The sequence below is a fragment of the Belonocnema kinseyi genome, chromosome 7 (genome assembly GCF_010883055.1).
Source record: "Belonocnema kinseyi isolate 2016_QV_RU_SX_M_011 chromosome 7, B_treatae_v1, whole genome shotgun sequence".
NCBI lineage: Eukaryota > Metazoa > Arthropoda > Insecta > Hymenoptera > Cynipidae > Belonocnema > Belonocnema kinseyi.
Genome location: NC_046663.1, coordinates 41,354,271 through 41,379,100, shown reverse-complemented (window position 1 = coordinate 41,379,100; position 24,830 = coordinate 41,354,271). Strand labels below are relative to the sequence as shown.

Below are 24,830 nucleotides of genomic sequence, written 5' to 3'. Positions count from 1 at the left end.
AATTTAGGACAAAAAATGGAACAGTTAAATTTTAAATTTAAAAACAAACGTAAATGCACAAACAACAAGAATAATATTCTAATAACAAGATGAATTTTCTACCAATAAAATTAATTTTCTCTGAAAACAACGAATTTTGATGTAAACAGGAAAGCAATTTTCAACTTTAGAAATAAAATTGAATCTAAAAAATAAGTATTCAACCAAAAACGGAATAGTTAAAACTGATTTTTCAATAAAAAAAATTTTAATTTTCAACGAAAGAAGTTATTTATCAACTAAAAAAAACCTTTGTAACCAAAACTGGAACAGTGAAATTTGCAGTTAAAAAATTAATTTAAAACAATCGAAATAACAACAAAATAGTTACATTTTCAACCAATGAAATAAATTTACAAACATAAAGAATAATATTCTTATAAAAAACGAAAATTAAAAAAAGAGAATTTTCCACCACACAGTTGAATTTTCAACTAAAAAATAAAGTGATAAAAAAAAAGTTTAATTTGCAGCCAAAAATGGAATAGTTATATTTTCAGTAAAAATATGATTATTAACCGAAAAAAGAAGTTATAACAAAATATTCAAATTTTCAACAAGAACAAAATAAATTTCCAATGAAAGAGTGGAATTTACAACCCAAGAACTGAATTTGTAATAAAAATAGATAAATTTTAAAACGAGAAGAATAATTTCCTATCAATCAAGACGATTTTTCAACTACATAGTTGAATTTCCAACTAAAATTTATAAATTTTTAACAAAAAATGAAATAGTTAAATTTTCAGTTCAAAAAATCCATTTTCAACCAAAAAGGCTTTTCAAGTCCAAAAAGAACAAAAATATCAACCTTTTTTTAAATTTATATGTCAAAATGAAGTACTTTAACAGAATAGGTGATTTTTTTGCATAAACGTTGCATTTCCAAACCAAATACATGTACTAAATTTAAATTTTTCCACTAAAACCTTAAGCATAAAATGCAATTTTCAGTAAAACGTGTTTTTTTTTCAGTTGAAAGTTCTTTTTTTTTAGTTGACATATTCAACTACTTGGTTAAATTTTTTTGGTAAATTCGTAATTTTTTAATTATTGATTTCATTGAAAATGTTACGATGACATTCATGGTTGAAAATTCACGTATTTTATAGATAATTCGTTTTTTTTGCAAATTAATTTGGTAGAAATATCGTATTTTCTTAGAAAACTATTTGTTTGAAAATTACTTTACCTGATTAAAAATTCATTGTTTCAAGGTTAAAATAGAATTTTGTTTTAGTTGAAATTTCGGCTTTTGGTAAAAAATAATTTGTTTGAAAATTCTTCTTTCCGTTTGAAAATTAATTTTTTGCTTTTTTATTATTATTTTTTTTTAATGAACATGTATTTTTTCTTAAAAATTTATCTTTTTTAATTTAAATTCAACTATGTATATGGTTAAAAATTCATCTCATTGGTAGCATATTATTCTTGTAGTTTGTGCATTCACTTCTTTGTTTCAAATTCGAATTATTCTGTGGTGAATTCGATTGCTTTCTTTTTGTTCAACATTAAATTCTCGAATTTTAATTTTAACTGTTACATCTTTTATTGAAAATTATATTCTTCAGTTGAAAATTCATTAATTCGGTCGAAAATTTACATTTTTAAACTGAAAATATAACTATTCCATTTTTGGCTAAATACTTATTTTGTTAGTTTTAATATTCATTTTTAAGTTAAAAATTGGAAAATTTTGTGGATTTTTTTTTACGATTTTTTTTTTTTCAGTTGAAAATTCTTCTTTTTTAGTAGAAAATTATTATTCTTGTTTGAAAATTCATCTATTTTTGTAAAAAAATTCATTCTTTTGGTTAAAAATAATTTATTTTGTCTTTTTGAAAATTCTAATATTTTGTTATAAATTAATTTTTGAATTAAAAAATTTAACTGTATCATTATTGGTTGAAAATGTATTTTTTTAATCAAAAAGTTTGTGGTTTGTTTTGCAAGGAAATTTACCTTCCTCAATTAAAAATTTTATCTTTTTCTTTTTGGTGAAAATTTACTCTTCTTGTTTAAAGTTCATCCATTTTAATTAAGAATTAATTTCTTTAAACATTCCATTTTCCGTTAAAAATTTATCATTTTAGTAAAAAATGATATTTTTTGAAATCATATGGAAAATGTATTAAAATACATAAAGAGTTATAAAATCTCTTGAAATCATTGAAATCTTCGGAAATATTTTTAAATATTTTCAAACCACATACGTCCTGTAAAATCATTCCATATGTTCAGAAATTCTACAAAATTCTTTATTCTATAATATTTTAGAAGCATTAAAACCACTTCAAATAAATGAAATTAATTTTTAAAAATCCTTGGAATCTTTTGCCTAAAATACTTCAAATTAAAAGCTCCTGAAAATGCCTTAGAAGTATTAAATATACCCTAAAATCTTAAAAATTCTTTTAAATTATTAAAATCTATTAAAAATTTCTCGGAACCTTCATACATATCCAGAAATATTTCAAAAAATTTAAGACAATTCAAAAATAAGGATAGACCTAAAATGAATGATATTTATAACATAGATTTTTATATAAATAAAATAATTTCAGATTAAAATTGAAAAAATTTCACATATACTTATTTCAACAATAAATTGCATTTTCCATTAAATAATTAAAAGTCTCACGAAATTGTTGAATTTTCAACCAAATCATTGCTTTTTTTAGAACACCGTTGAATTTTAAACAAAAAAATGATAAATTTTTAATTAAAAAAATTCTTGTTTATCCAAATAGACGAATTTTCAACAAAACAGTTGAATTTTCGACAAAAAATCACGACATTTCAACAAAACAATTAAATTTTCAAATTTTGAATAAAATAGTTAAATTTTTCACGAAATACTTGAATTTTCTACCTAAAAAGATAAACTTTTGAACATATAGGCGAATTTTCAAACAAAAACGATTAAACTTCAACAAAAAACAGTTGCATTTTCAATCAAATATTTCAATTTTTAACAAAAAATTCTTTTAAAAAATTGAATTTGAAAGCAAAAGACAAGAATTTTTAACAAAATAGTTGAATTCTGAATCCACAAAGATGTATTTTCAACGAAATGATGGAATTTCTAATCAGAAAGTTACAATTTTAAACAAAAAATACGTTATTTTTAAACCGTTGGATTTTCGATGAAAATGTTAATTTTCAACTAAAAAATATGCATTTTGAATCCCAAAGGACGAATTTTCATCAAAATAATTACATTTTGAATAAAATTGAATTATCAACAAAACAAGATAAATTTCCAATATAAAAGGAAGGCTTTTCTGCAAATAGAATAATGTAGAACAAAACTAACTTTTTTTAACAATATAATTCAATTCCCAACAAACTAGTTAAATTTTCAAATCAACAAAGGCAAATTATCAACGAAATGGTCGAATTTCGAATAAAAGAGATTAAACTGTAAAAAAAAACAGTTATATTTTCAAAGCAAAACTTTAATTTTTAAAACAAAAAGATGGTTTTTTTAACAGTTGAATTTTCTATAAAAATATTAATTTTCAACTAAGAAAAATTAATTTTCAATACAAAAGGATGAATTTTCATCAAAATTGTTGAATTTTCAACCAAATTCTTGAACTTTTTAGAGCACAATTGAATTAAAAATAAAACAAGATAAACTTCTAATCTAAAAGGAAGACTTTTCTCCAAATAGAATAATTTAAAACAAATGAAATTTCGACAAGAAAAATAATTTTCGAAAATTTATTTGAATTTTCAACAAAATAATTCAATTTCCAACAAAATAGTTAAATTTGTAATTAACAAAGATAAATTTTCAACTAAATCGTCGAATTCCTAATAAAAAGATAAAAATTCAACCAAAAACAGTTGCAATTTCAAACCAATAGTTAAATTTTTAAACCAAAAAGACGAATTTAATTAAAACTGTTGAATTTTCTATCAAAATGTTCATTTTCAACTAAGAAATACGAATTTTCAATCCAAAAGGACGAATCTTCATCAGAATAAATTAATTTTTTTATCAAAATAATTAAATTTTCATAAAAATAACTAAATTTTGAACAAAATTGTTGGATTTTCAACCAAATCATTGGATTTTTTACAACCAAATAGTTCAATTTTTAAGTCAAAAAGGAAATTTTTTTTAAACAACTGAAAAAAAAGACTTCAAAAATTTAATTCAGTTTTCAAAAAATAGTTTAATTTTTCAGGATATATTACAATTTTCAACAAAATATTTGAATTTTTAACCAGGTAGGATGATTTTTTAACATTTTTTTTTAAATATTTAGAAAAAAGAAATTAATTTTCAAACAAAAAAAATGAATAAGCAAAAATTTAGTCAATTTTTCTACCAAATAAAATTTTTAAAAACTTTTAAGCCAAAAGAAGAATTGCCTGTAAATAAAATAAATTATTAACATTAAAACATGAATTTTCAACCAATCAATCTCATTTTTAACAAAAAAAAGGTAGAAATTCCTAACCTAGATGATTATTTTTCTAAAAAAAAGTCGAATTTTCGACTAAACAAATATAATTGTCTAAGCAAAAGTTTAATTCGAAGTTTTAATTAAAAAAAGAGCAATGTTCCAAAAATTAGTTAAATTTCTAACAAGAGATGAACTTTCAACTAAAATGATAAATCTGCAACTGGAATAGTTAAATTTTCCAACAAAAAAATTAATTTTTAACAACATAAAACGAATTTTCAACTAAAACAATAAACCATCAACAACAAAAAATAATTATTTTTTAGCAAGGGTTTAGGTTTCAACGAAGTAGTTCATTTTTCAACCAAAAAATATTAAATTTCAAAAAATAATGTGATAATAGTTGAATTCAAAAAATATTTTCTACCCAAAGAGATGAATTTTCAACACAAAAAGACAGATTAAAAAAAAGTAATTTCCAACGAAACAGTGCATTAACAACCGAATAAATGAACGTTCCAGTGAGGGACAAATTTTTCAAAAAATATTTAAATCATTAACCAAATATTACGATTTTCAAGCCAAAAATGCGAATTTTTTCGAAGAGAGATGAATTTAAAAAAAAGTTACTTTTCAAACAAGCAAGATAAACTCTCAACCAATCGTAAGTTTTCTACTATAAAAAATTGATTTTCAATCCAAAAGAATAAATTTTTAACAATACAGTGGAATTTTCGACCAAAAATTATAATTTTAACAAAATAGTTCAATTTTCCAATAATAATTAGATTTTTAACAAAGTATTTGAATTTCTAATCAATGAGATGAATATTCAGCATAAAAGTATGCATGTTCAAACAAATGGTCCAATTTTCAAACAAAAAATATTTAAATTCATTCAAATATTTGAATTTTGAGACCAAAAATAATTTTTTTTAGAAGACAGTTGAATTTCAATAAAAAAAGGTTCATTTTAAACCAAGAAAGATGAGCTTTCTACAATAAAAGATCAATTTCAACGAAAGAATAAAGTTTTAAAGCTAAAAATTAGAATGTTTTACAAAAAAGTGTACTTTTAAATCGGAAAAAATTAATTTTTAACCAAAAAAAAGTTCATTTTCAATCAAAATAGAAGAATTTTTAACTAGGAAGTTGAATTCTCTATCAAAAAGATGAACTTTCAATCCACTTATATAATTTTCTAACCAGAAAGACGAATTTTTACTAATATTTATTACTTTTGTATCAAATAGTTGAATTTTCAGTATACAAAGATGAATTTTTAATCATATAGTCGAATGAAGATGACGTTTCTACCATAAAAGATAAATTTTCAGCAAAAAGAGTAAAGTTTTTATGGTAAAAAGTCGAATTTTTGACAAAACGTGAACTTTTAAATTGGAAAAGATGAACTTTTAACAAAAATTAATCAAGAAAGATGAATTTTTAACAAGATAGTTGAATTCTCAACAAAAAAGTTGAACTTTTAACAAACAAGAGTAATTTTTTAACCAAAAAAACGAATTAAAAAAATATATATTAATTTTCTACCAAATAGTTGAATTTTCTACAAAAGGGTAGAATTTTCAACACAAAAGTTCATCTAAAAGCGAATAGTTGAATTTTTAACTATAATTAAAAAATCCTTAATGAAAAAAAATAATTTTTTCACAAAATAGTACAAATTTAAGTAAAAAAATCGACTTTTAAACCAAAATATAAATTCTCAACAATCGTGTGGTGATATTTCAATAAAAAAATTGCATTTTTAACCAAATAGGATAAATTTTCAACCAAGAAAATTAAATTTCTACCAAAAAGTTGAAAAATGTACATTTCTAACAAAACGCGTGAATTTTCGACCAAAAAATTGAACTTTCAAATAAAAAAATTAAAATTTTCAACTAAATAATCGAATCTGTAACTTAACGCGAAAAATTCCGATTCCAAAAATATAATAGAAGCTTATTCAATTAATAAAAAAAAGAACTTTTACCGAAAAATATAGTTCGATTTTCCTATTGGCTTCTAGTTCTAAATGTTTTATCAGTCAATTGCAAAATATTTTAATATGAAACTTTTTAAAGAAAAACTTACAGGAGAAAGAAGACTCAGAAGAACAGCCTTTGTTTCTTCAAAAATGTCTTCCGCGGCCAACAATTCTTCGTCCAGTAGTGCCCTCATTAGATTCGGATTATCTTGATTAAAAGATAAATTATTAGCCGAAAAGGAATCGTTTCTAGAGTCATTAATGTTCAGATAATCAATCTTTTCTAATGGATCGTCCCTTCCAAGAGTCGCAATGTCGTGAATCATCGCTTTATTGCAAAGATTTTTGTCGTACGAGAGGAGAACCTAAAAGCATTATTTTAAACATTTGTATATCCAGAAAGCAAATATACAGAAACAGAGTGGCGAATTTAAAAAATAAGATTAATTTGCAAAAGAAAAAAATTAATTTTTTACCAAAAAATATAATTTTTCAAGCAAATATATTAACTTTTTACCAAACAATTGAATTTTGAATTAAAGGAGATAAATTTTCAACCGAATTTCTTAAATTTTTAAAAGAGAAAAAATCGAATTTCAAAAAAAATGGAATAGTAGTATAACAAAATTAATTTTCAGTTAAAATGATGAATCCTCAACTGGAGCGGTCGAATTTTAAAGAAAAAATTGAGTTTTTAACTAAAACGATAAAATCAACTGAAATAGTTGAACTTCCAAAACATAAATAAAATAAAAATGTTAGTAAAAAAGATAAATTCTTAATCAAAATTTAAATAATTAGGTTTTAAGTTAATAAAATCAATGTGCAAAAAAAATTTCAACTAAAAATTGAATAATTAAATTTTCACTCAAAAAATCAATATCCAAACAAAAAAATAACACAAGTTTTCAATAAAATAGCTCATTTTTCAATCAGAGATATTAATTTTTAATTAAAATTATGAATCTTCAATTAAAAAAATTAAATTTCATCAAAAGAATCTATTTTTCAATCAAGTAAATTTATTTCTAACTTAAAAGATGAATTTTCAACTAAAATAAGGAATATTCAACTGGAATACTTAAATTTTTAACCAAAAAGGAGAATTTTTAAACAGTGAAATGAAGTGAAAAATGTTTAAAGAAAAAAAAAACAATATTGTCTACAAAAAGAGTGGGTTTTCTACCAAGATAGTCGTTTCTAAAAATTAAACATGCGAATTTTCAAGGAAATAAAAGTTTAATAGTTGAATGTTGTACTGAAAAAATTAATTTTCAAGATAAAATGAAATAGTTCCATTTTTAGTCTAGAAAAAATTAACTTCCAACCTAACTGAATTTTGAACTAAAAAGTTGAATTTTCGATTAAAAAGGACAATTTTTTAAAAAAAATTGTTCAATTTTAGACTAGGAAATATAAATTTTCATTCAAAAATGAAATAGATTGAAATTTCAGTTGAATCAATTATTTTCAACCAAACTAATGAATTTTCAACTTAAAAAAAAGAATCTTGAACTTGAATTATTCAATTTTCAATTTAAAAAAATTAATTTTTACTAAAAAAAGATAAATTGTCAACCGAAATTTAAATAATCAAGTTTTAAGTTACAAAAAAAATCAATGTTCAAACAAAAAGACGAATTTTCAAATAAAAAAGATCATTTTTCAACCTAAAATTGAATAATTAAATTTTTAGTCAAAAGATGAATGTTGAGCTAAAGAGATGAATTTGTAACTAAAATTATGGAATATTAATCTAGAATAACTGTTTCATTATAAGTAAAAAAAAGACAATTTTCAATAAAACACGAAACAAGTTTACAAAAAAATAGCTCAATTTTCTGAAAAAAAATTCCTTTTTATCCAAAGAAAATACAAAATTTTAATCAAATAGTTCATTTTCCAACCAAAGAAATAAATTTTTAATTCCAATGATGAAAATTCCATACAAAAAAAAATTTTTTTAACAAAAGAATTTAACTGTCCCCAAGTCATTTTATTTCCAACCTAAAAGATAAATTTTTAAGTAAAATGATAAATATTTAATGAAGTACTTGAATTTTTTACTTCCAAAGAAAAAATTTTAGCAAGGAGTTTAACTTTGAAAGAAAAAGGCTAAATTTCTACCAAAAATTCGATTTTTTTAAAAAAATTCGTAAATTTTCAAAGAAGCAGTTTAATTTTTAATTAAAAAAGACAAATTTCTATCAAAATTGTTGAATTTTGAACGAGAAGAGATTAGATTTCATTCAAAAATGAAACAGGTTAAAATTTTAGTTGAAGAAATTTTCAACTAAACTGATAAATTTTCAACTAAAATGATAAATATTCAACTCGAATACTTGACTTTTGCATCGAAAAGAAATTCTTTAAACAAGCTGAATAACTTTCAATATAAAAGATATTTTTCCACCAAAAAAGTAGATTTTTTAAACAAAATACGTAAATTTTTAACAAAATAGTTGAATTTTCAATTTAAAAAATAAACTTTTGATAAAAATGGTGGAATTTTGAACAAGAAAAGATAAATTTACATCCAAAATAGAAACAGGTTGAAATTCTAGTTAAAGAAATAATTTTCAACCAAACTGATAAATTTTTATCTAAAATGATAAATATTCAACTGAAACAATGAATTTTTCATCGAAAAGAAATTTTTTTTAACCAATCTGAATTACTTTCATCAATGAAAACGATAATTTTCCACGAAAAATAAGGATTTTTAATCAAAAAACGTAAATTTTGAAAATAGTTGAAATTTCAATTAAAAAATACAAATTTTCATCCAAATTATTGAATTTTTATCTAGAAAAGATCAGATTTCATTCAAAAATGAAATAGTTAAAATTTCAATTAAGTAATTTATTTTCGACCAAACTGATAAATTTTAACTAAAATGATAAATATTCAACTGGAATACTTGAATTTTTTATCGAAAAGAAAAAATTTTAAACAAGCTGAATAACTTTCAATGAAGAAGATATTTTTCCAGAAAAATGTAGATTTTTTAAACAAGATACGTAAATTTTTAACAAAATAGTTGAATTTTCAATTAAAAAATACAAATTTTCATCCAAATTATTCAATTTTTAACTAGAAAAGATTAATTTTCATTCAAAAATAAAAAAAGTTGAAATTCCAGTTAGAGAAATAATTTTCAACCAAACTTATGAATTTTTCACAAAGCACATACATTTTCAAACAAAAAGTTTAATTTTTAAATAAAAAATATAAATTATGAACGAAATAGTGAAAGTTACATAAAAAAAAGATTAATTCTCAACCAAACATAAAATATCTGAATCTTCTGTTGAAAATCTAATTCTTAACCAAGAAAAAAGAAGGGTTTGCAACAAAATCGTTTAATTTTCTACTCGAGTAGTGAAATTTTTAGTTAAAAAATTAATTTTCAATAAAGTAATTACATTTTTAACAAGAGATGAAATTTCAATAAAAAATTGTCAATCTTTAAACCCGGTTTCCGGGCCAAGTCGTCGCCCTGAGTAAAAGTAAATAAATAAATAAATAATAAAAAATATAATTTACCACTGAACGTCCGGCTTCTCGAATTTGAAGACAGCTCTGTAGAATCTCATCATCCGGACAATCGATTGCGAATTGTTCCTTATTTCTTGCCACATCTTCTGCCTTCTGTCCCAAAACGCGAGGATGTTTGGCGGAAAAATGCTGATAAAGAAATCGCACAGCCCTTCTCGCTTTCGCTTTCAGACTCTCGGATCTCGTTTCATTTTTGTCATCTTTAATAAAATCTAATTCCTGGAAAATAATTGCTCAATTGCAGTTCAATTTTGAGGAAAATGGAAAAATTTTTCTTTTTAAAAAAAGGGATTTTATTTCGAGGGAGATTTAAAAAAGTTTTAATATCAGTTTAATGAACCAAAATTTAATAAATGCAACATTCTGGTGAGAAAGCTTAAATAATATAGGAAAGAAACACTACATCCATTTCCGGTGATTAAAAAATAAATAACGAATACACAAATGATAGAAAAAAAGCCCAAAATATATACTACATCATATTATTAAATTTTCGAAATTTCAAATAACGACAAGATTTTTAATTGACAAAAAATAAAATCCCAAATTTCAAAATATCCAAAACTAAAAGTCACCGACTTTTAAAATAAGCGGATTATTCATTTCGCGACAAATGTTTTATTTCCCGAGATTTAGAATTGTGCAACATAGTTAATTGATTATTAATTTATGAGTAATTAATAGAATTATAAATAAGGCAACCAATTTAATGAATCATTAATTAATAATTTATTAATTATTTTCGGAAATTTTAAATTTCGTCAAACTTAAATGACAGAAATATAAATATTTATGAGAATTTAATAATTTGTTTATTTTATAATTCGGCAATTTTTTGCTGTTGCTAATTTATGATTTAGTTATTCTTTCTTTCGTTATTTTGTATTAGTCCCGGATATTCAATCACTTTTAAATACAGCGATGAAGAGGTAATTTTTTTTTATATTGCCGCTTTACAATATAATGCTACTATATAATAAATATAATTATTATATTTATATATGACAAACAAGGAATATGATAAATCTTTAAATATTTTTTTCTATTACAATGAAATAACCAACTCTTAAATGTGATATTTTTTAATCAATTAGACTTTGCAACGAAGCTAAAATATTTTAACATTTGTATGTCACGATTAACGAATTTTTTTCATCTTTGGCAACACTTAAATTAATGGAAAATTATTGTTCGCAGTATTATAATAAATCAATGTTGAAATTAAATTCTGAGAATTGAGATCAAGAAACTAAGTAATATTATCTTGTTTTCAAATTTATGGAAGTATAATTTTCATAACATTTTTGAGAAAATGTAGAAACTTTTTTAATATTTTCAAGGGTATTGGAAAAGAATCTAGAAAATTAACAAAAAAAACCTGTTTTATCATATAGAATTTTAAAAAATATTGTGAAAAATTCCAGCCTACAAATTTAAAAAAATAACCTTACTATCTTCTAAATTTTCTCAACAATTTTAAGAAAATTTGTTTATTCCCTTGAAAACATTCAAAATTTTAGAAAATCGTTTGTTATTTTTAAAAACCTTTTCAATTTTCTCTTATGATTCATTGTACAAAATAAAAAATATTTTAAACTTTCACACGAATATAAGGAAAATTCTTTTTTTTTTTTAATTCTAATTTCTGAAAATTATTGAAATTTTTTTTACATTTTTTATTTATTCTGCAAGATTTTAAAAATTGCCCCAAAATCTGTCAGCTTCTTCTTTGACCATTTTTGAAATCTTCTAAAATCTTTTAAAATAATTCCCTCAAATTAATTTTTCGAAATAAAAAATTATTTTAATTTTTCCTAGGAACCTGAAAAAATATCTCTCAAACTTACTCAAATTTTTTCCAAAATTATGTAATATGACAAAATTGCAATATTTTGCTTGAAAATCTTTCAAACCCTTTTTGAAAATTTAAAAATCTTCCATGAATTTCAAGAACTTTTTTCACGTCCTGACAAAATTCAGTTTACCTACAAAATTTATAAAACTTGAAAAATTAAAAAAAAATGGTCTCAACGTCTTCCAAATTCTTTTAAACCACATTTTAAAATCTTTAAAACTTAACATGATTCTTTTAAAATAAAAAATTATATGCAACTCTCGGTGACAGGAGGCTGTTTAAAATCGAATGATATTTTATTAAAAATACCGATTCCCGGTAAAAAAAATTGCAAGAAAATCAAACACTTTACAAAATTCGTTAATTTAATTTTACGAAATATAATCTGAAGAATAATGGTAATATGAAAAATGTACACGATGTAGAAACAAACCTAAAGTTGTTAAAATTAGTAAATATTTGAAATATTTGAAACATAGTAGTAATCCTTTGAAATCCTATTAAATTACAAAAATCAATCAACAGCTACTTGTACTCTTTTAAAATACGATAAAAGATTTTAAGTCCTTTAACATCATTTGAAATCCCTTAAAATTTTTTTAATCTCTTGAAAATTCCTTGGAAATTTTCAAACAAAAAAACAAACTTAAATATTTTAAATCCTTCGAAATCTCTTGAAACTTCTTAAAGCTTTAAAAAATTCCTTTAAATTTTTTAAAATATTCTAAAATCTTTAAAATCGTGTGGAGTGCATTTGTTAAACTTCTTAAAAATTCCTTACAAATTTAAAAATACCTTGGAATTTGTAAGAAGACTCTAGAATCTTTTTAATTCGTTGAAATCCCTTCAAATTATTGAACGCTCTTGAAAATTCCTTGGAATTTTTCATAATTTTCTAAAATACTTTAAAATCTTTCAAAATGAATCAATTCTTTCAAAACCACTAACACAAAATAACGTGTCGTGAAATTACGTGAAATCTGATATTTCCTGAAATGTTGGAAAAATGATTAAAACACCGTGATAGCTTTTTGAAATTCCTTAAAATCAGTGAAATCCCCAGGAAATCAATAAAATCGTTCTAAATCTTCTGGAATTCGAAGAAATTCCTTAAACCACCATTAAAACATTTTTAAATCCCTTAAAATTATACAAATCCTTGGAAATTCCTTTAAAATTTTGTAATCACTTGAAAATGCCTTGGCATATTTCTAGATACACTAAAGTATTTTAAATTCTTCAAAATCTTTTGAAACCCCTTGTATCTTTTTAAAGCTCTTGCTTTTGTATATTTTCTTTAGGTCGTAGTTTCCTAAAATTTCTTTATTAATGACCATCAGTTTCTTGTAATTCTTGAAAAATTAATCAGAGCTACAAAAAAGTGGAAAAAATGGAAAACATTCTCAATTATCGGAATTATAAGGGATTTTTGGAAAAATAGGAGGATAAAAAGACAGATTCTGATCCCTGTTAAATAAGAATCGAATCTAATTTTATAGAAATGAAAAATATTAAAAATTGCAGGCTCACTTTTATCACTGTCCAGGGAATTGCAATAAAGGGCCTGCCAAAGGACTTGAAGACCGTGTCTCTTGCTTCCTCGATTGCTTGTATATTCGAGAGGAAGACATTCGTATCAACGACGATATACAAAGATTTTTTATTCTGGACAGATTCTGGAGGTAATTCCAGAATATTATCCTGAATCACGTTCGTAGAATTCACCGATCTAGTGTCATACAATTGCGTTCGAACTGCTTGTACCTGTAATAATTTGGGATTAAGTTAATAATTAATTACAGGCCTTATAGTCCCTATGAAATAAAATAAAGGGATCGAAAGATTCTTTTGCCACGCTAATAAGGTACTTTTTTCGCGCTCCGAGGGTAAAAATTCAGGAAAAATTCGTAAGACTTAAAAAAATTTAAGTTAAATTAAAAAAGAATTCAATTGAATTGAAAAAAAATTAATTGTAAAAGAGAAAAATTCGATGGAATTCATAAAAATTCAAGGTGAATTAAACAAAAATTCAAATATATTGAAAGCAATTTAAAAATAACACATGAAAAAAACTTCATTGAATTCAGTAACTTTGAAATGAGCTTCGAAAACTTTAATGAAATTCAAAAGAATTGGATAAAATTTCTAAGAATTCAAGGTGAAGTTTTAAAGACTTCTGGATCACCTAAATAAGAACTTTTTTAAATGCAAAAAAAACATTAAATTAAGTAATGAATTGGGAAAAAAAGTTTTCAAAACAAAAATTCCATTGATTTCCATAAAATTTGAATGAATTTGCAGGGATTTAAGGGTAAAACAAAAGAATTTGATGAAATTCCTTAAAATTCAAGGTGTATTTAAATAAAAAATCAAATGAAATGAAAACAATTTAAAAACATGAAAAAAAATTTCATTGAATTCAGTAACTTTGAAATGAGCTTAGAAAAATTCAGAAGAATTTAAATGGAATTCGGTGGAATTCCCCAGAATTCAAGGCGAGGTTAAAAGAATTGATCAATTAAATCAAAAAGTTTTAAAATTCAGAAAGAATCCATTAAATTAAATTAAATTGAGTGAGTATAGGAGAATTAAAAAAACGTTTTATAAATTAAATTTAAATTCGAAACAATAAAAATGAATTGCATTTTTTTTTAATCAAAGAAATTCCATCGATTTCCGTAAAATTGAAATAATTTTCGAGGAATTCAGGTAAAAGAATCCGATGAAATTCATAAAAATTCAAGGTGAATTTAAAAAATTCGAATCAATTGAAAACTTAACAGATTAAAAACTTCATTGTATTCAGAAACTTTGAAATAAGCTTCGAAAACTTCAATGGAATTAAAAAGAATTAGATAAAATTTCTAAGGATTCAAGGTGAAGTTTTAAGGGCTTTCCGTAAAATTTCAATGAATTGATAGGGAATTAAGGGCAAAACAAAAGAATTCGATGAAATCCATAACAATTTAAGCCGGAGTTAAAAGACTGCAGGATTAAGAATTTGATAAAATTCCTAAAAATTGAAGGTTAGTTTTAGATAAAAAAACGAATGAAATGAAAACAATTTAAGAACATGAAAAAAAATTCATTGAATTCAGTAACTTTGAAATGAGCTTAGAAAAATTCAAGGAAATTCAAATGGAATTCAGCGGAATTCCTCAGAATTCAAGGTGAGGTTAAAAGAATTGATCAATTAAATAAAACGATTTTAAAATTCAGAAAGAATCCATTACATTAAATAGAATTATGTAAATTTAGAATAATTCAATAAAAATTTAATTTAAACTCAAAAGAATACAAATGAATTAGATTTTTTTTAATCAAAGAAACTTCATTGATTTCGGTAATACTGAAGTAAATTTCGAGGAATTCAGGTAAAAGAAAAGAATCCGGTGAAAATCCATAAAAACTCAATGTGAATTTAAAAAATGCACATCAATTGAAAACAACTTGAAAAATTAAAAAACTTCATTGAATTCAGAAACTTTGAAATAAGCTTCGAAAAATGCAAGGAAATACAAAAAAATTTGATGAAATTTCTAAGAATTCAAGGTGATGTTTTAAGGACTTCTGGATCAATTAAAAAACAAATTTTTAAAAATAAAAATAAAACCATTAAATTAAGTAATGAATTGGAATTTTTTTAAATTCCATTGATTGCCGTAAAATTTGAATATTTTGACAGGTAATTAAGGACAAAACAAAATAATTCTATGAAATCCATAAAAATTCAAGGTGAGCTTAAAAGACTTCAGGAATAATTTTAAAAAATCTTTAAAAAATTCAAAAACAATCTTGTAAATTAATTAAAATTAGGTAAATTTAGAAGAATTCCTAAAAATTCAGGGTGAATTTAAATAAAAAATCGAATGAAATGAAAACAATTTGAAAATATGAAAAAAAACTTCATTGAATTCAGTAACTTTGAAATGAGCTTAGAAAAATGCAAGGGAACTCAAATGGAATTCGGTAGAATTCCTCAGAATGCAAGTTGAGGTTAAAAGAATATATCAATTACATCAAAACGTTTTAAAATTCAGAAAGAATCCATTAAATTAAATAGAATTGAGTAAAATTAGAAGAATTCAATACAAATTTTTAAAATTCAACTTAAATTCAAAAGAATACAGCTGAATTGGATTTTTTCTTTAATCAAAAAAATTCCATTGATTTCCGTGAAATTGAAATAAATTTAGAGGAATTCAGGCAAAAGAAAAGAATCCGATGAAACTCATAAAAATGCTAGGTGAATTAAAAAAATTAAAATCACTAAAAAATTAAAACCTTAATTGAATTCAGAAACTTTGAAATAAGCTTCAAAAACTTCAATGGAATTCAAAAGAATTGGATAAAATTTCTAAGAATTCAAGGTGAAGTTTTAAAGACCTCTGGATCAATTAAATAACAACTTTTTAAAATTATAAAAAAATTGAAAAAAAATTCTATTGAATTTCGTAAAATTTGAATGAATTGATAGGGAATTAAGGGCAAAACAAGAGAATTCGATGAAAATAAAAAATTTTCAAAACGAATTTAAATACAAAATCAAATATAATGAAAAAAAATTTTAAATATGAAAAGAAACTCATTAAATTCAGTAACTTTGAGATGTTGAAATGGGCTTAGAAAGATGCAATGGAATTCAAATGAAATTCAGTGAAATTATTAAGAATTATTAAGGTTAAAAGACTTGATCATTTAAATAATAACGTTTTTGATTTTTTTTAAATCCATTAAATTTCGTAGAATTGAGTAAATTTAGAAAAATTTGAGCTAAATACAAAAGAATTCAAGTAAATTAGAAAAGAAATTAAACTTTTTTTTAATTCCGTACAAATAAAATGAATTTAAAAGAATTAAGTGTAAAAGATTAATTAAGTCTGAAAATTTTAAACCTTCAAAAAAATATCCATATAATTAAGTACATTTAAGTAAATTTAAAAGAATTTAAGTGGATCAAAAAAATTAAAGTTCAATTCAATTAAATGAAAAAAAATAAATAAAAAATTAAAAAATGTCCATAAAATTTGAATAAGTTGAGAGGAATAAAGGGTAGAAGAGAACAATTCGATACAATTTGTAAAAATTCAAATGAATTGAAAGAGAGATTTAAGGGAATTCAAAAGAACTGAATGAAATGCCTAAGGATTCTAGGTGAGGCTAAAACACTTCAGGATCAATTAAATTCAGTAGAATTAAGTAAATTTAGAAGAATTCAAGCAAATAGAAAAAATTCTCGTTCAATTTAAAAGAATTCAAAATCCATTAATTTTCGTGAAAATTGAATGAATTATGAGGAATTAAGAATAAATGAGAAGAATTTTATGAAATTCACCAAATTAAAAGAAAAAAAACATTAAATTAAGTAGTATTGACTACATTTGAAATAATCAAGTTGAATTCCAAAGAATTTAAATGAATAAGAAAAAAAATTTAATGAAAAAAATTTCCATTAATTTCTGTAAAATTGGAATGAATTTAAAGGAATTAAGGATAAAAGAGCAGAATTCGACGAAATTCATAAAAAATAAAGGGGTATTAAAAAAATCGAATGATCTGAAAACAATTTAAAAATATAAAAAAACTTAATTGAATTCAGTAACTTTCAAATGAGTTTATAAAAATTCAAGGGAATTCGAAATACATGACATTTTAAATTTAAGCAAAATATCCATTACATTAAGTATAATTGAGTAAATTTAAAAGAATTCACGTTAATTAAAAAAGTTCAAGTTAAACACAAAAATCATTCAAATGAATTGGAAACAATTTTTTAAATCATAAAAATTCTATTTATTTCCGTAAAATTGAATTGAATTTAATCCATTAGATTAAGTAGACTTAAGCAAATTAAAAAAATTCAAGTTGAATTCAAAATAATTCAAATAAATTGGAAAAAGTTTAAATAAAAAAAATTGCACTGATTTTCATAAAATAATAAAATTCAAGAGAATTACAAAGAATTCAAATGAATTTGAAAATAAACTTTTAATAAGAAAAAACTCAATTGATTTCCCTAAAATTTGAATGACTTTAGAGGAATTAAGGATAAGAGAGAAAGAGAAATTCGATAGAATTCATAAAAATTCATATAAATTGAAAAGAATTTAAAAATCTGAAAAAACCTTAATTGAATTCATTAACTTTGAAATAAGCTTAAAAAGTTCAATCTTTGAAACCCTACTAATTTCTAGCCAAGAAATTGACTAATGATTACAAAAGAATTGAAAAGAATTCAAATTAATTGGAAAACATTTTGCAAATTGAAAAAAATTAATTTATTTCGGTAAAATTTGAGTGCCTTCAGAGGAATTTAAGGGAAACGAGAAGAATTCGTTGAAATTCATAAAAAATCAAACTGAATTTAAAAAACAATCAAAAGTATTCAAAACAATTCAAAAAGATTCAGATGCATTAAATTGAGTAAGATTGTAATGAATTTAAAAAATAAAATATATAGAATTTGTTAAAATGCCTAAGAATTTATGCCGAATTTTAAAGACATGAAGATGAATATTAAAAAAAAAAAACTTTTTAGAAATTCTTTAAAACGAGTACAATTGAGAATAAATAAAAAGAATTCAAAAGAAATGAGGTTTTTCTTTTTCATTTTCTCCAAAAATACGAATTTTTCACAAAGCAGATACATTTTCAAACAAAAAGTTTAATTTTTAAATAAAAAATATAAATTATGAACGGAATAGTGAAAGTTACATAAAAAAAAGATTAATTCTCAACCAAACATAAAATATCTGAATCTTCTGTATCATCATCTTCTGTATCATCTTCTGTATCATATCTGTATCTTCTGAATCATTTATATTCTTTCTTCCTTTAAATGACCACACTGGCCATTTGTTTATATAATTTTTTTATGATATTAATAAAAATAGTGGATGATAATTTTCCACCACTAAAAATCACTTGCGTTTGAAATTCCTTGAAACTTTTTAAAACTCTTGAAAATGCCTGGGAATCTTTTGAGATACCCTAAACTATTTCAAATCCTTTGAAATCCCATTCAATTACTGAAATTAGTTAAACATTTTATTGTTATGTTTTTAAGTAACCTAAAATATTTAAAATCCACAAAATCTTTTGAAATCCCTCGATTTTTTTTTTAAATTATCGAAAATCACAAGGAATTTGGAAAAATACCTTAACATAATTCAGATCTTTTCATCAATTGACCAAGTGAATTAAAAAATACAAAAGAATTAAAAAGAATACGGGATATACTGGGCCCTTTTTGAAATCATTGAATTTTAAAACATTATGAAATATTGATGAAATATTTGAGAAATCTTTTATATTCATTTGAAATAATTAAAATATTTTAAATCATTTAAAATTTTGATAAAATTTTTGAAATCTTGTGTACTGGACCCTTTTTGAAATCTTTGAATTTGAAATCTTTATGAAGTTTTAATGAAATCTTTGAAACATTTGTGAAATCTTTCGTATTCATTTAAAATAATTTAAATATTTGAAATCTTTTGAAATCTTTTTAAATGTTGGTAAAATCTTGGAAATTCTTGAAATATTTTTGAATTTTTTTAAAATATTTGAAATATTTTGTAATATTTAAAAAATTTTGTAAAATCTTTGAAATCCTTGAAATTTTTTTAAAATTGTGGTAAAATCTTCGAAATCTTTTTGAAATGTTTTCAATTATTTGTGAAATGTTCGAAATCTTTGTACAATTTTTTTAATCTTCGAAACAAAATTGAAATCGTTTAAAATCTTTCAAATGTTTTGAAATTTTTAAAATCTTGTGTGAAATCTTTGAATTTCAAATTGAATTTTGGTAAAATCTTTGAAGTCCATGAAATCTTTTGTAATCTTCCAAGCTAATTTGAAATTGCTTAAAATCTTTCAAATGTTTTGAAATCTTTTGTGTTCATTTGAAATAATTAAAATATTTGAAATACTTAAAAATTTTAATGAAATCTTTGTGAAATCTTTCGTAATTATTCGAAATAATTAAATTATTTGCAATTTTTTTTAATCTTTTAAAATTTTGATAAAATCTTTGAAATCGTTTTGAAATGTTTTAAAATATTTGTGAAACGTTCGAAATCTTTGTAAAATCTTTTAGAGCTTTTTAAATCTTCTAAACAAAATTCCAAATCGTTTAAAATCTTTCGAATGTTTTGAAATTTTTTTAATCTGATGTACTGTACCCTTCTTACAATTTTTGAATTTGAAATATTTAAATATTTAAATTTAAATATTTTAAATATTTCGATGAAATCTTTGAAATACTTTAGAATTCTTGTGTATTTATTTGAAATCATTAAAATATTTGATATCTTTTGAAATCTTTTAAAAATTTTAGTAAAATCTTTGTTGATGAAATCTTTGAAATATTTGTGAAATCTTTTGATTAATTAAAAAAATGTTGATAAAATTCTTTGAAATTCTTGAAATCTTTGTGAAATCTTTATTTAATCTTTGTTTGTGAAATCTTTTATGTTCATTTGAAATCATTTAAATCTTTTGACATCTCAAATTTATTGAAAACTTTTGAAATTAAAACCTTTGAAAACTGGTATAATATAGCCTTTTTCAAATCTTTGACATTCTTAAAATCTGGTGTACTTTTACAAATATTTCAAATCCTTGAAATCTTTTGAAAGTTTAAAAATCTTTGAAATATTTCAAAATCTTTAGAATTATTTTGTAACCTTTTAAAATCTGGTGCATACTCAAAAATTGAATGGTAATATATATGTGAAATAATTAATTAGATTAATATTTAAGACACAAAACGTGTTAATAGATTAAAATTATTTTCTTTTCTAATCGTGCTCTTAATTAATTATTATCAACTTTCCAATGTAGCAATGTTTTCCCTGAATTAAAAATATTTTAAAAACTCGTTAAACTGGTAAATAAATCCGAGGAAAAAAAATTACCTCGGACATAATTTTTTCATCTTCAATCGGCTCCCACTCCATCTCCTCGTAGTAGGGATCATTGTTGAAATCCTTAAGCCTTGAGAGAACTGGCTCATTTTCCATTGGCTCTGGTTCAACATCTTTTTGTCGGGCTGCCTTGTTTACTTTAGAAGAGCAACTTTGGTAGGTTAAGACTCTATCTCGTAAAGCTTTAGAGCGTGATGTTGAGTTTGTATAAAAGTTTGGTTCTGGCCCTGGATCTGGAACTATTAAAAAAAAGATGTTTTCTTAACCTTCCAATGGTACACTGGTTCGAATTCGCACCGTCGTTTTTGAAAAGTTGGTAGCATTTGATCATAGACAGCTTTACGGGATTATATATATATATATATATATATATATATAAAGATGTTTCCTTAACCCTTCCAATGGTACACTCGTGCGAATTAGCACCGTCGCTTTTGAAAATTTGGTAGCATTTCATATATATATACACAAATAACCCCTAGGTTTCAGGTCTAAGTCCGGTTAATTTCAGTTTCGTTGATCTCTCCGAGATAGAAGGCCGAAAAAATCGAATCAGTGCGAATCAGCACCTGTGTACCTTTTACGCGCGGTAAAGTGTTGCGAGCTGGAATTTCTAAATATTGTTCTCAAGTAAAGGAGTTTCATTCGTCTTTTGAATGTTAAAAGATTTTCATGTAATTGTTGCATTACTTTCATTTCCCTTTCTTCATAACTGTATATCATGCATTTGAAAATATCCCAACTTTGACCTACCGGGAAAAATACTAGATTCACATTCTTGGCATAAACAATATTTTTTCATTATTGTCTGTTCCTTTAACTGCAAAATCCCGCAAAGTTTATTTAATTTGAATAAAATGCGAAGAAATAGCGAATTTTTTCCAAAAAAGCGATTTTTAAAAAACGCCGCTTTATTTATAACAAATTATCATGAAGAAAATTAATGATTATCCAAATTTCAATATAACCATTAGATCCAGCAGGAAATTTCACACAAAAAACATGTGTTTAACATTTTTATAGTCTCAATCTTCTTTTTCATATTCAAAGTTGAAAATGCAAAAGCCAGATTCGCAGCAGTGTACCTTTAGTAGGAGCCAGAAAGGAGTGCACCGTTTGAGGATTAAATGCCCAAGAATTTATGTTGAGCAAATTCTCTCGATAATATTCACAGCATTTAAGCTCGAAGAGCATTTATTATTTAAACAAATATACATCATAATTACTAAATATATTTTTACAAAAGCATTTTAGAGAGCAATAAACATACCATTTTTTAAATTAGAGAGTTGCTGAAGATTAGGCAATTCCAGGAAGTCAGGAAAAACCTGATAGAGTTAGGGAATTTTCGAAAAACTAAAGTTGAAGTTAATTTTATTTTTATACTTCAGAATCGCAACTATTTGATTGAAAATTAATCTCTTTTGGTTAAGGATTCAGCCTATTTTGTTGCAAATTCATCTTTTTTTGGTTTAATTCAACTATTTTTGATATAAAATTACAATCCTTTTTGGTAGAAATCTCAAAAATCACGACTCAAAATTTATCTCAAGTTGAAAAACCAAATATTTTGTATAAATTCCTGTATTTTATTTAAAATTGCAATTTTCGGGAGAACATTTGAAACTCTTTGCAATTTTTTGGAATCACTTGAAGATTTTTAAAGATCTTGTGAAAAATCCTTGACACTTTTTTAAATACCCTAAAAGCTTTAAAATCCTTTGAAATCTATTCAATATTTCTTCAAATCTTTTAAAATACTCGGAAGTACTTCAAATCTTTTGAAACCCGTTGAAATTTTTTAGGCTCTTGAAAATTCCTTAAAACTTAAAAAAAAACCTAAAATCTTTTAAATCCTCTGAAATCCCTTTAAATTATTGAAATATAATAACAATTTCTTAGAATCCTTTAAACTACCCTAAGATCTGTTTAATCTTATAAATTCCTTTGAAATCCTTGAAGTTTTCTAGAGGTCTTGAAAATTTCTTAAAAATTTTTTAAATACCCTGGAATCTCTCAAAGTCTTTGAAATCTTTTAAAATATCCTAACAATTGTAGAATTCTTAAAAATCTTTGAAAATAACTTCAATTATTTAAAATTCCACTCTTTTGTTGTGAATTCGTTCGAATTTTTAAAAATTCTTTGAAATTCTTTAAGATTTATTTAATCCTTTTAAAATTTTAAGAATCTTTTAAAATACCCTAAAATATTCTCAGCCTAAACTGGGTTTATTATATCCAGATAATCTTTTCGGTTCGCTAAATAGTGGTTTCAGTTTTTTGAAATAATTTATAGTAATATGTGATATAACTCTTAAGAATTTCCTCGAAATTTTAAAATACCCTAAAATATTGCAAATAATTTCAAATTTTTTTAAATCCCTTGTCAATTTTCAAAGATTTTGAAAATTACTTGAAATTTTTTTAAAAAGTAAAATATTTAAAAAAATCCTTTAGATCTCTGCAAATTATTGAAATCTTTGATGAATTTCTTGAAATTTTTTTATAATACTCAAAAATATTTCAAACACTTTGAAATTCCTTAAAAATATTTAAATACATTCAGAAATCTTTTAAAATACACGAAATTATTTTAAATCCTTGGGTTTATTAGAAATACCCTAGAATCTTGAAAATCCTTGAAAATCTCTTCAAATTCTAGAAATCTATTTATTTTTATTTTTTGGAAATCTTTTAAAATTCTCTAAAATATTTAAAACCTTTTGAAATCCTACCAAACACATCATTTATCGTGAATAAATTCTTTGAAATCCACTAAAAATATTATAAAATCCTGTCGAATTCTATCACGATATTTCCTAAAATCCTGGGAAATTTATTAAAATACATTGAGAGCTTAATTATTCCTCAGAATCATTGAAATCTTCAGCAATCTCATAAAATCATGTGAAATTTTTAAAAATATCATAAAAATGTATAGATGTTTCGAAATTATAGAAAAATCGTCATCCTAAAATATTTAAAGTGCTTTCAAATAAATAAATGAAATTAATTAAATAGTTCCTTGGAACCTTTTAAAAAAATCCCTAAAATATTTTTTCTGACAAAAAGTCCCTGATTTTTGCCATTTTTTTTTCAAAATTAAATCATCAATCGAAGCTTACCATCTTTGCTGAGCCTCTCGGAAGACACGTTTGGACTTTGAGGCTGATTAACTCCCAAGCTCATTCGCTTTCTAGAAATCTGTGATTCGTTGGACTCTTTGTCCAAACTCAGACTTCTCCGCAAATCATCGAGTCTCTTTTTAGCGAGATTTTTTTGATATTTGGTGGCAGGATACGGACTAGCCACATGAAAGGTTGTGTCTGGTTCTGCTTTGTCTGAAAACCAATCAAAATAAATAGATTCGTTTCCAAAAAAGAAATATTCCCGATATCTAGGACGAGAGCAGGATTTTTTTTGTTTAAACTTTTATGTTAATGCAAAAAATAAAGAAAACGTCGATTTTTTTATTTATCTTCGTCAAAAAAAATTCAATGATCAGCATTGCCAGACTTTACACACGAGGGTAGTTGAAAGCAAAAAAAATTGTGAAATTGTTAAGTTAATTGTCATAAAACAATTAACAAATAGTCTACACTATGTATTCTTCGTTTTCAAAGTAAATAATTGCGTTAAAATTACTTACCTTTTAACGAAAAAATAATACTTGATCACAAAAATAAATCGTTTTTTCTCTTAAGTTTTTTGAAATTGTGTCGACAATGATGTTTAATGATGGGAAATTATCATGCGATATTTTTTAATAATTTTATAAACAAATTATACAACATAATTTACAACTTGGACATTTAAAGGTCGAAAAATCCTTTTCTCTCCTAATTTTCCTCAAATAATGTTTATTAATGATATTTTGTTATTTTTTATACAAATTTCCATCTTCAAAAATTCCTAAGAATAGATACTGCATTTCAAAAATTGAAAGAAACAATTACCAAACAATTACATTACTGGCAACATACTTTGAGGCTAGTTTCGAAAAAACGAATATTTTTTGCCTTTAAAAATCCACACTAGGTAAT

At 23.4% G+C, this 24,830-nt stretch overlaps 1 protein-coding gene across 1 annotated transcript in view; it reads right to left on the bottom strand.

Annotated features, from left to right (window-relative positions):
- The window catches only part of LOC117177172 (transcriptional protein SWT1-like), a 55,361-nt gene that overhangs the window by 20,842 nt on the left and 9,689 nt on the right, over window positions 1-24,830 (bottom strand). The window contains exons 3-7 of the mRNA XM_033367684.1: window positions 23,913-24,128; window positions 20,779-21,026; window positions 13,391-13,624; window positions 9,994-10,224; window positions 6,555-6,812 (exon numbers count right to left, since the gene is read on the bottom strand). Coding sequence (XP_033223575.1) covers window positions 6,555-6,812; window positions 9,994-10,224; window positions 13,391-13,624; window positions 20,779-21,026; window positions 23,913-24,128 — 1,187 coding nt within the window. The remainder of the gene's footprint in view (window positions 1-6,554; window positions 6,813-9,993; window positions 10,225-13,390; window positions 13,625-20,778; window positions 21,027-23,912; window positions 24,129-24,830) is intronic.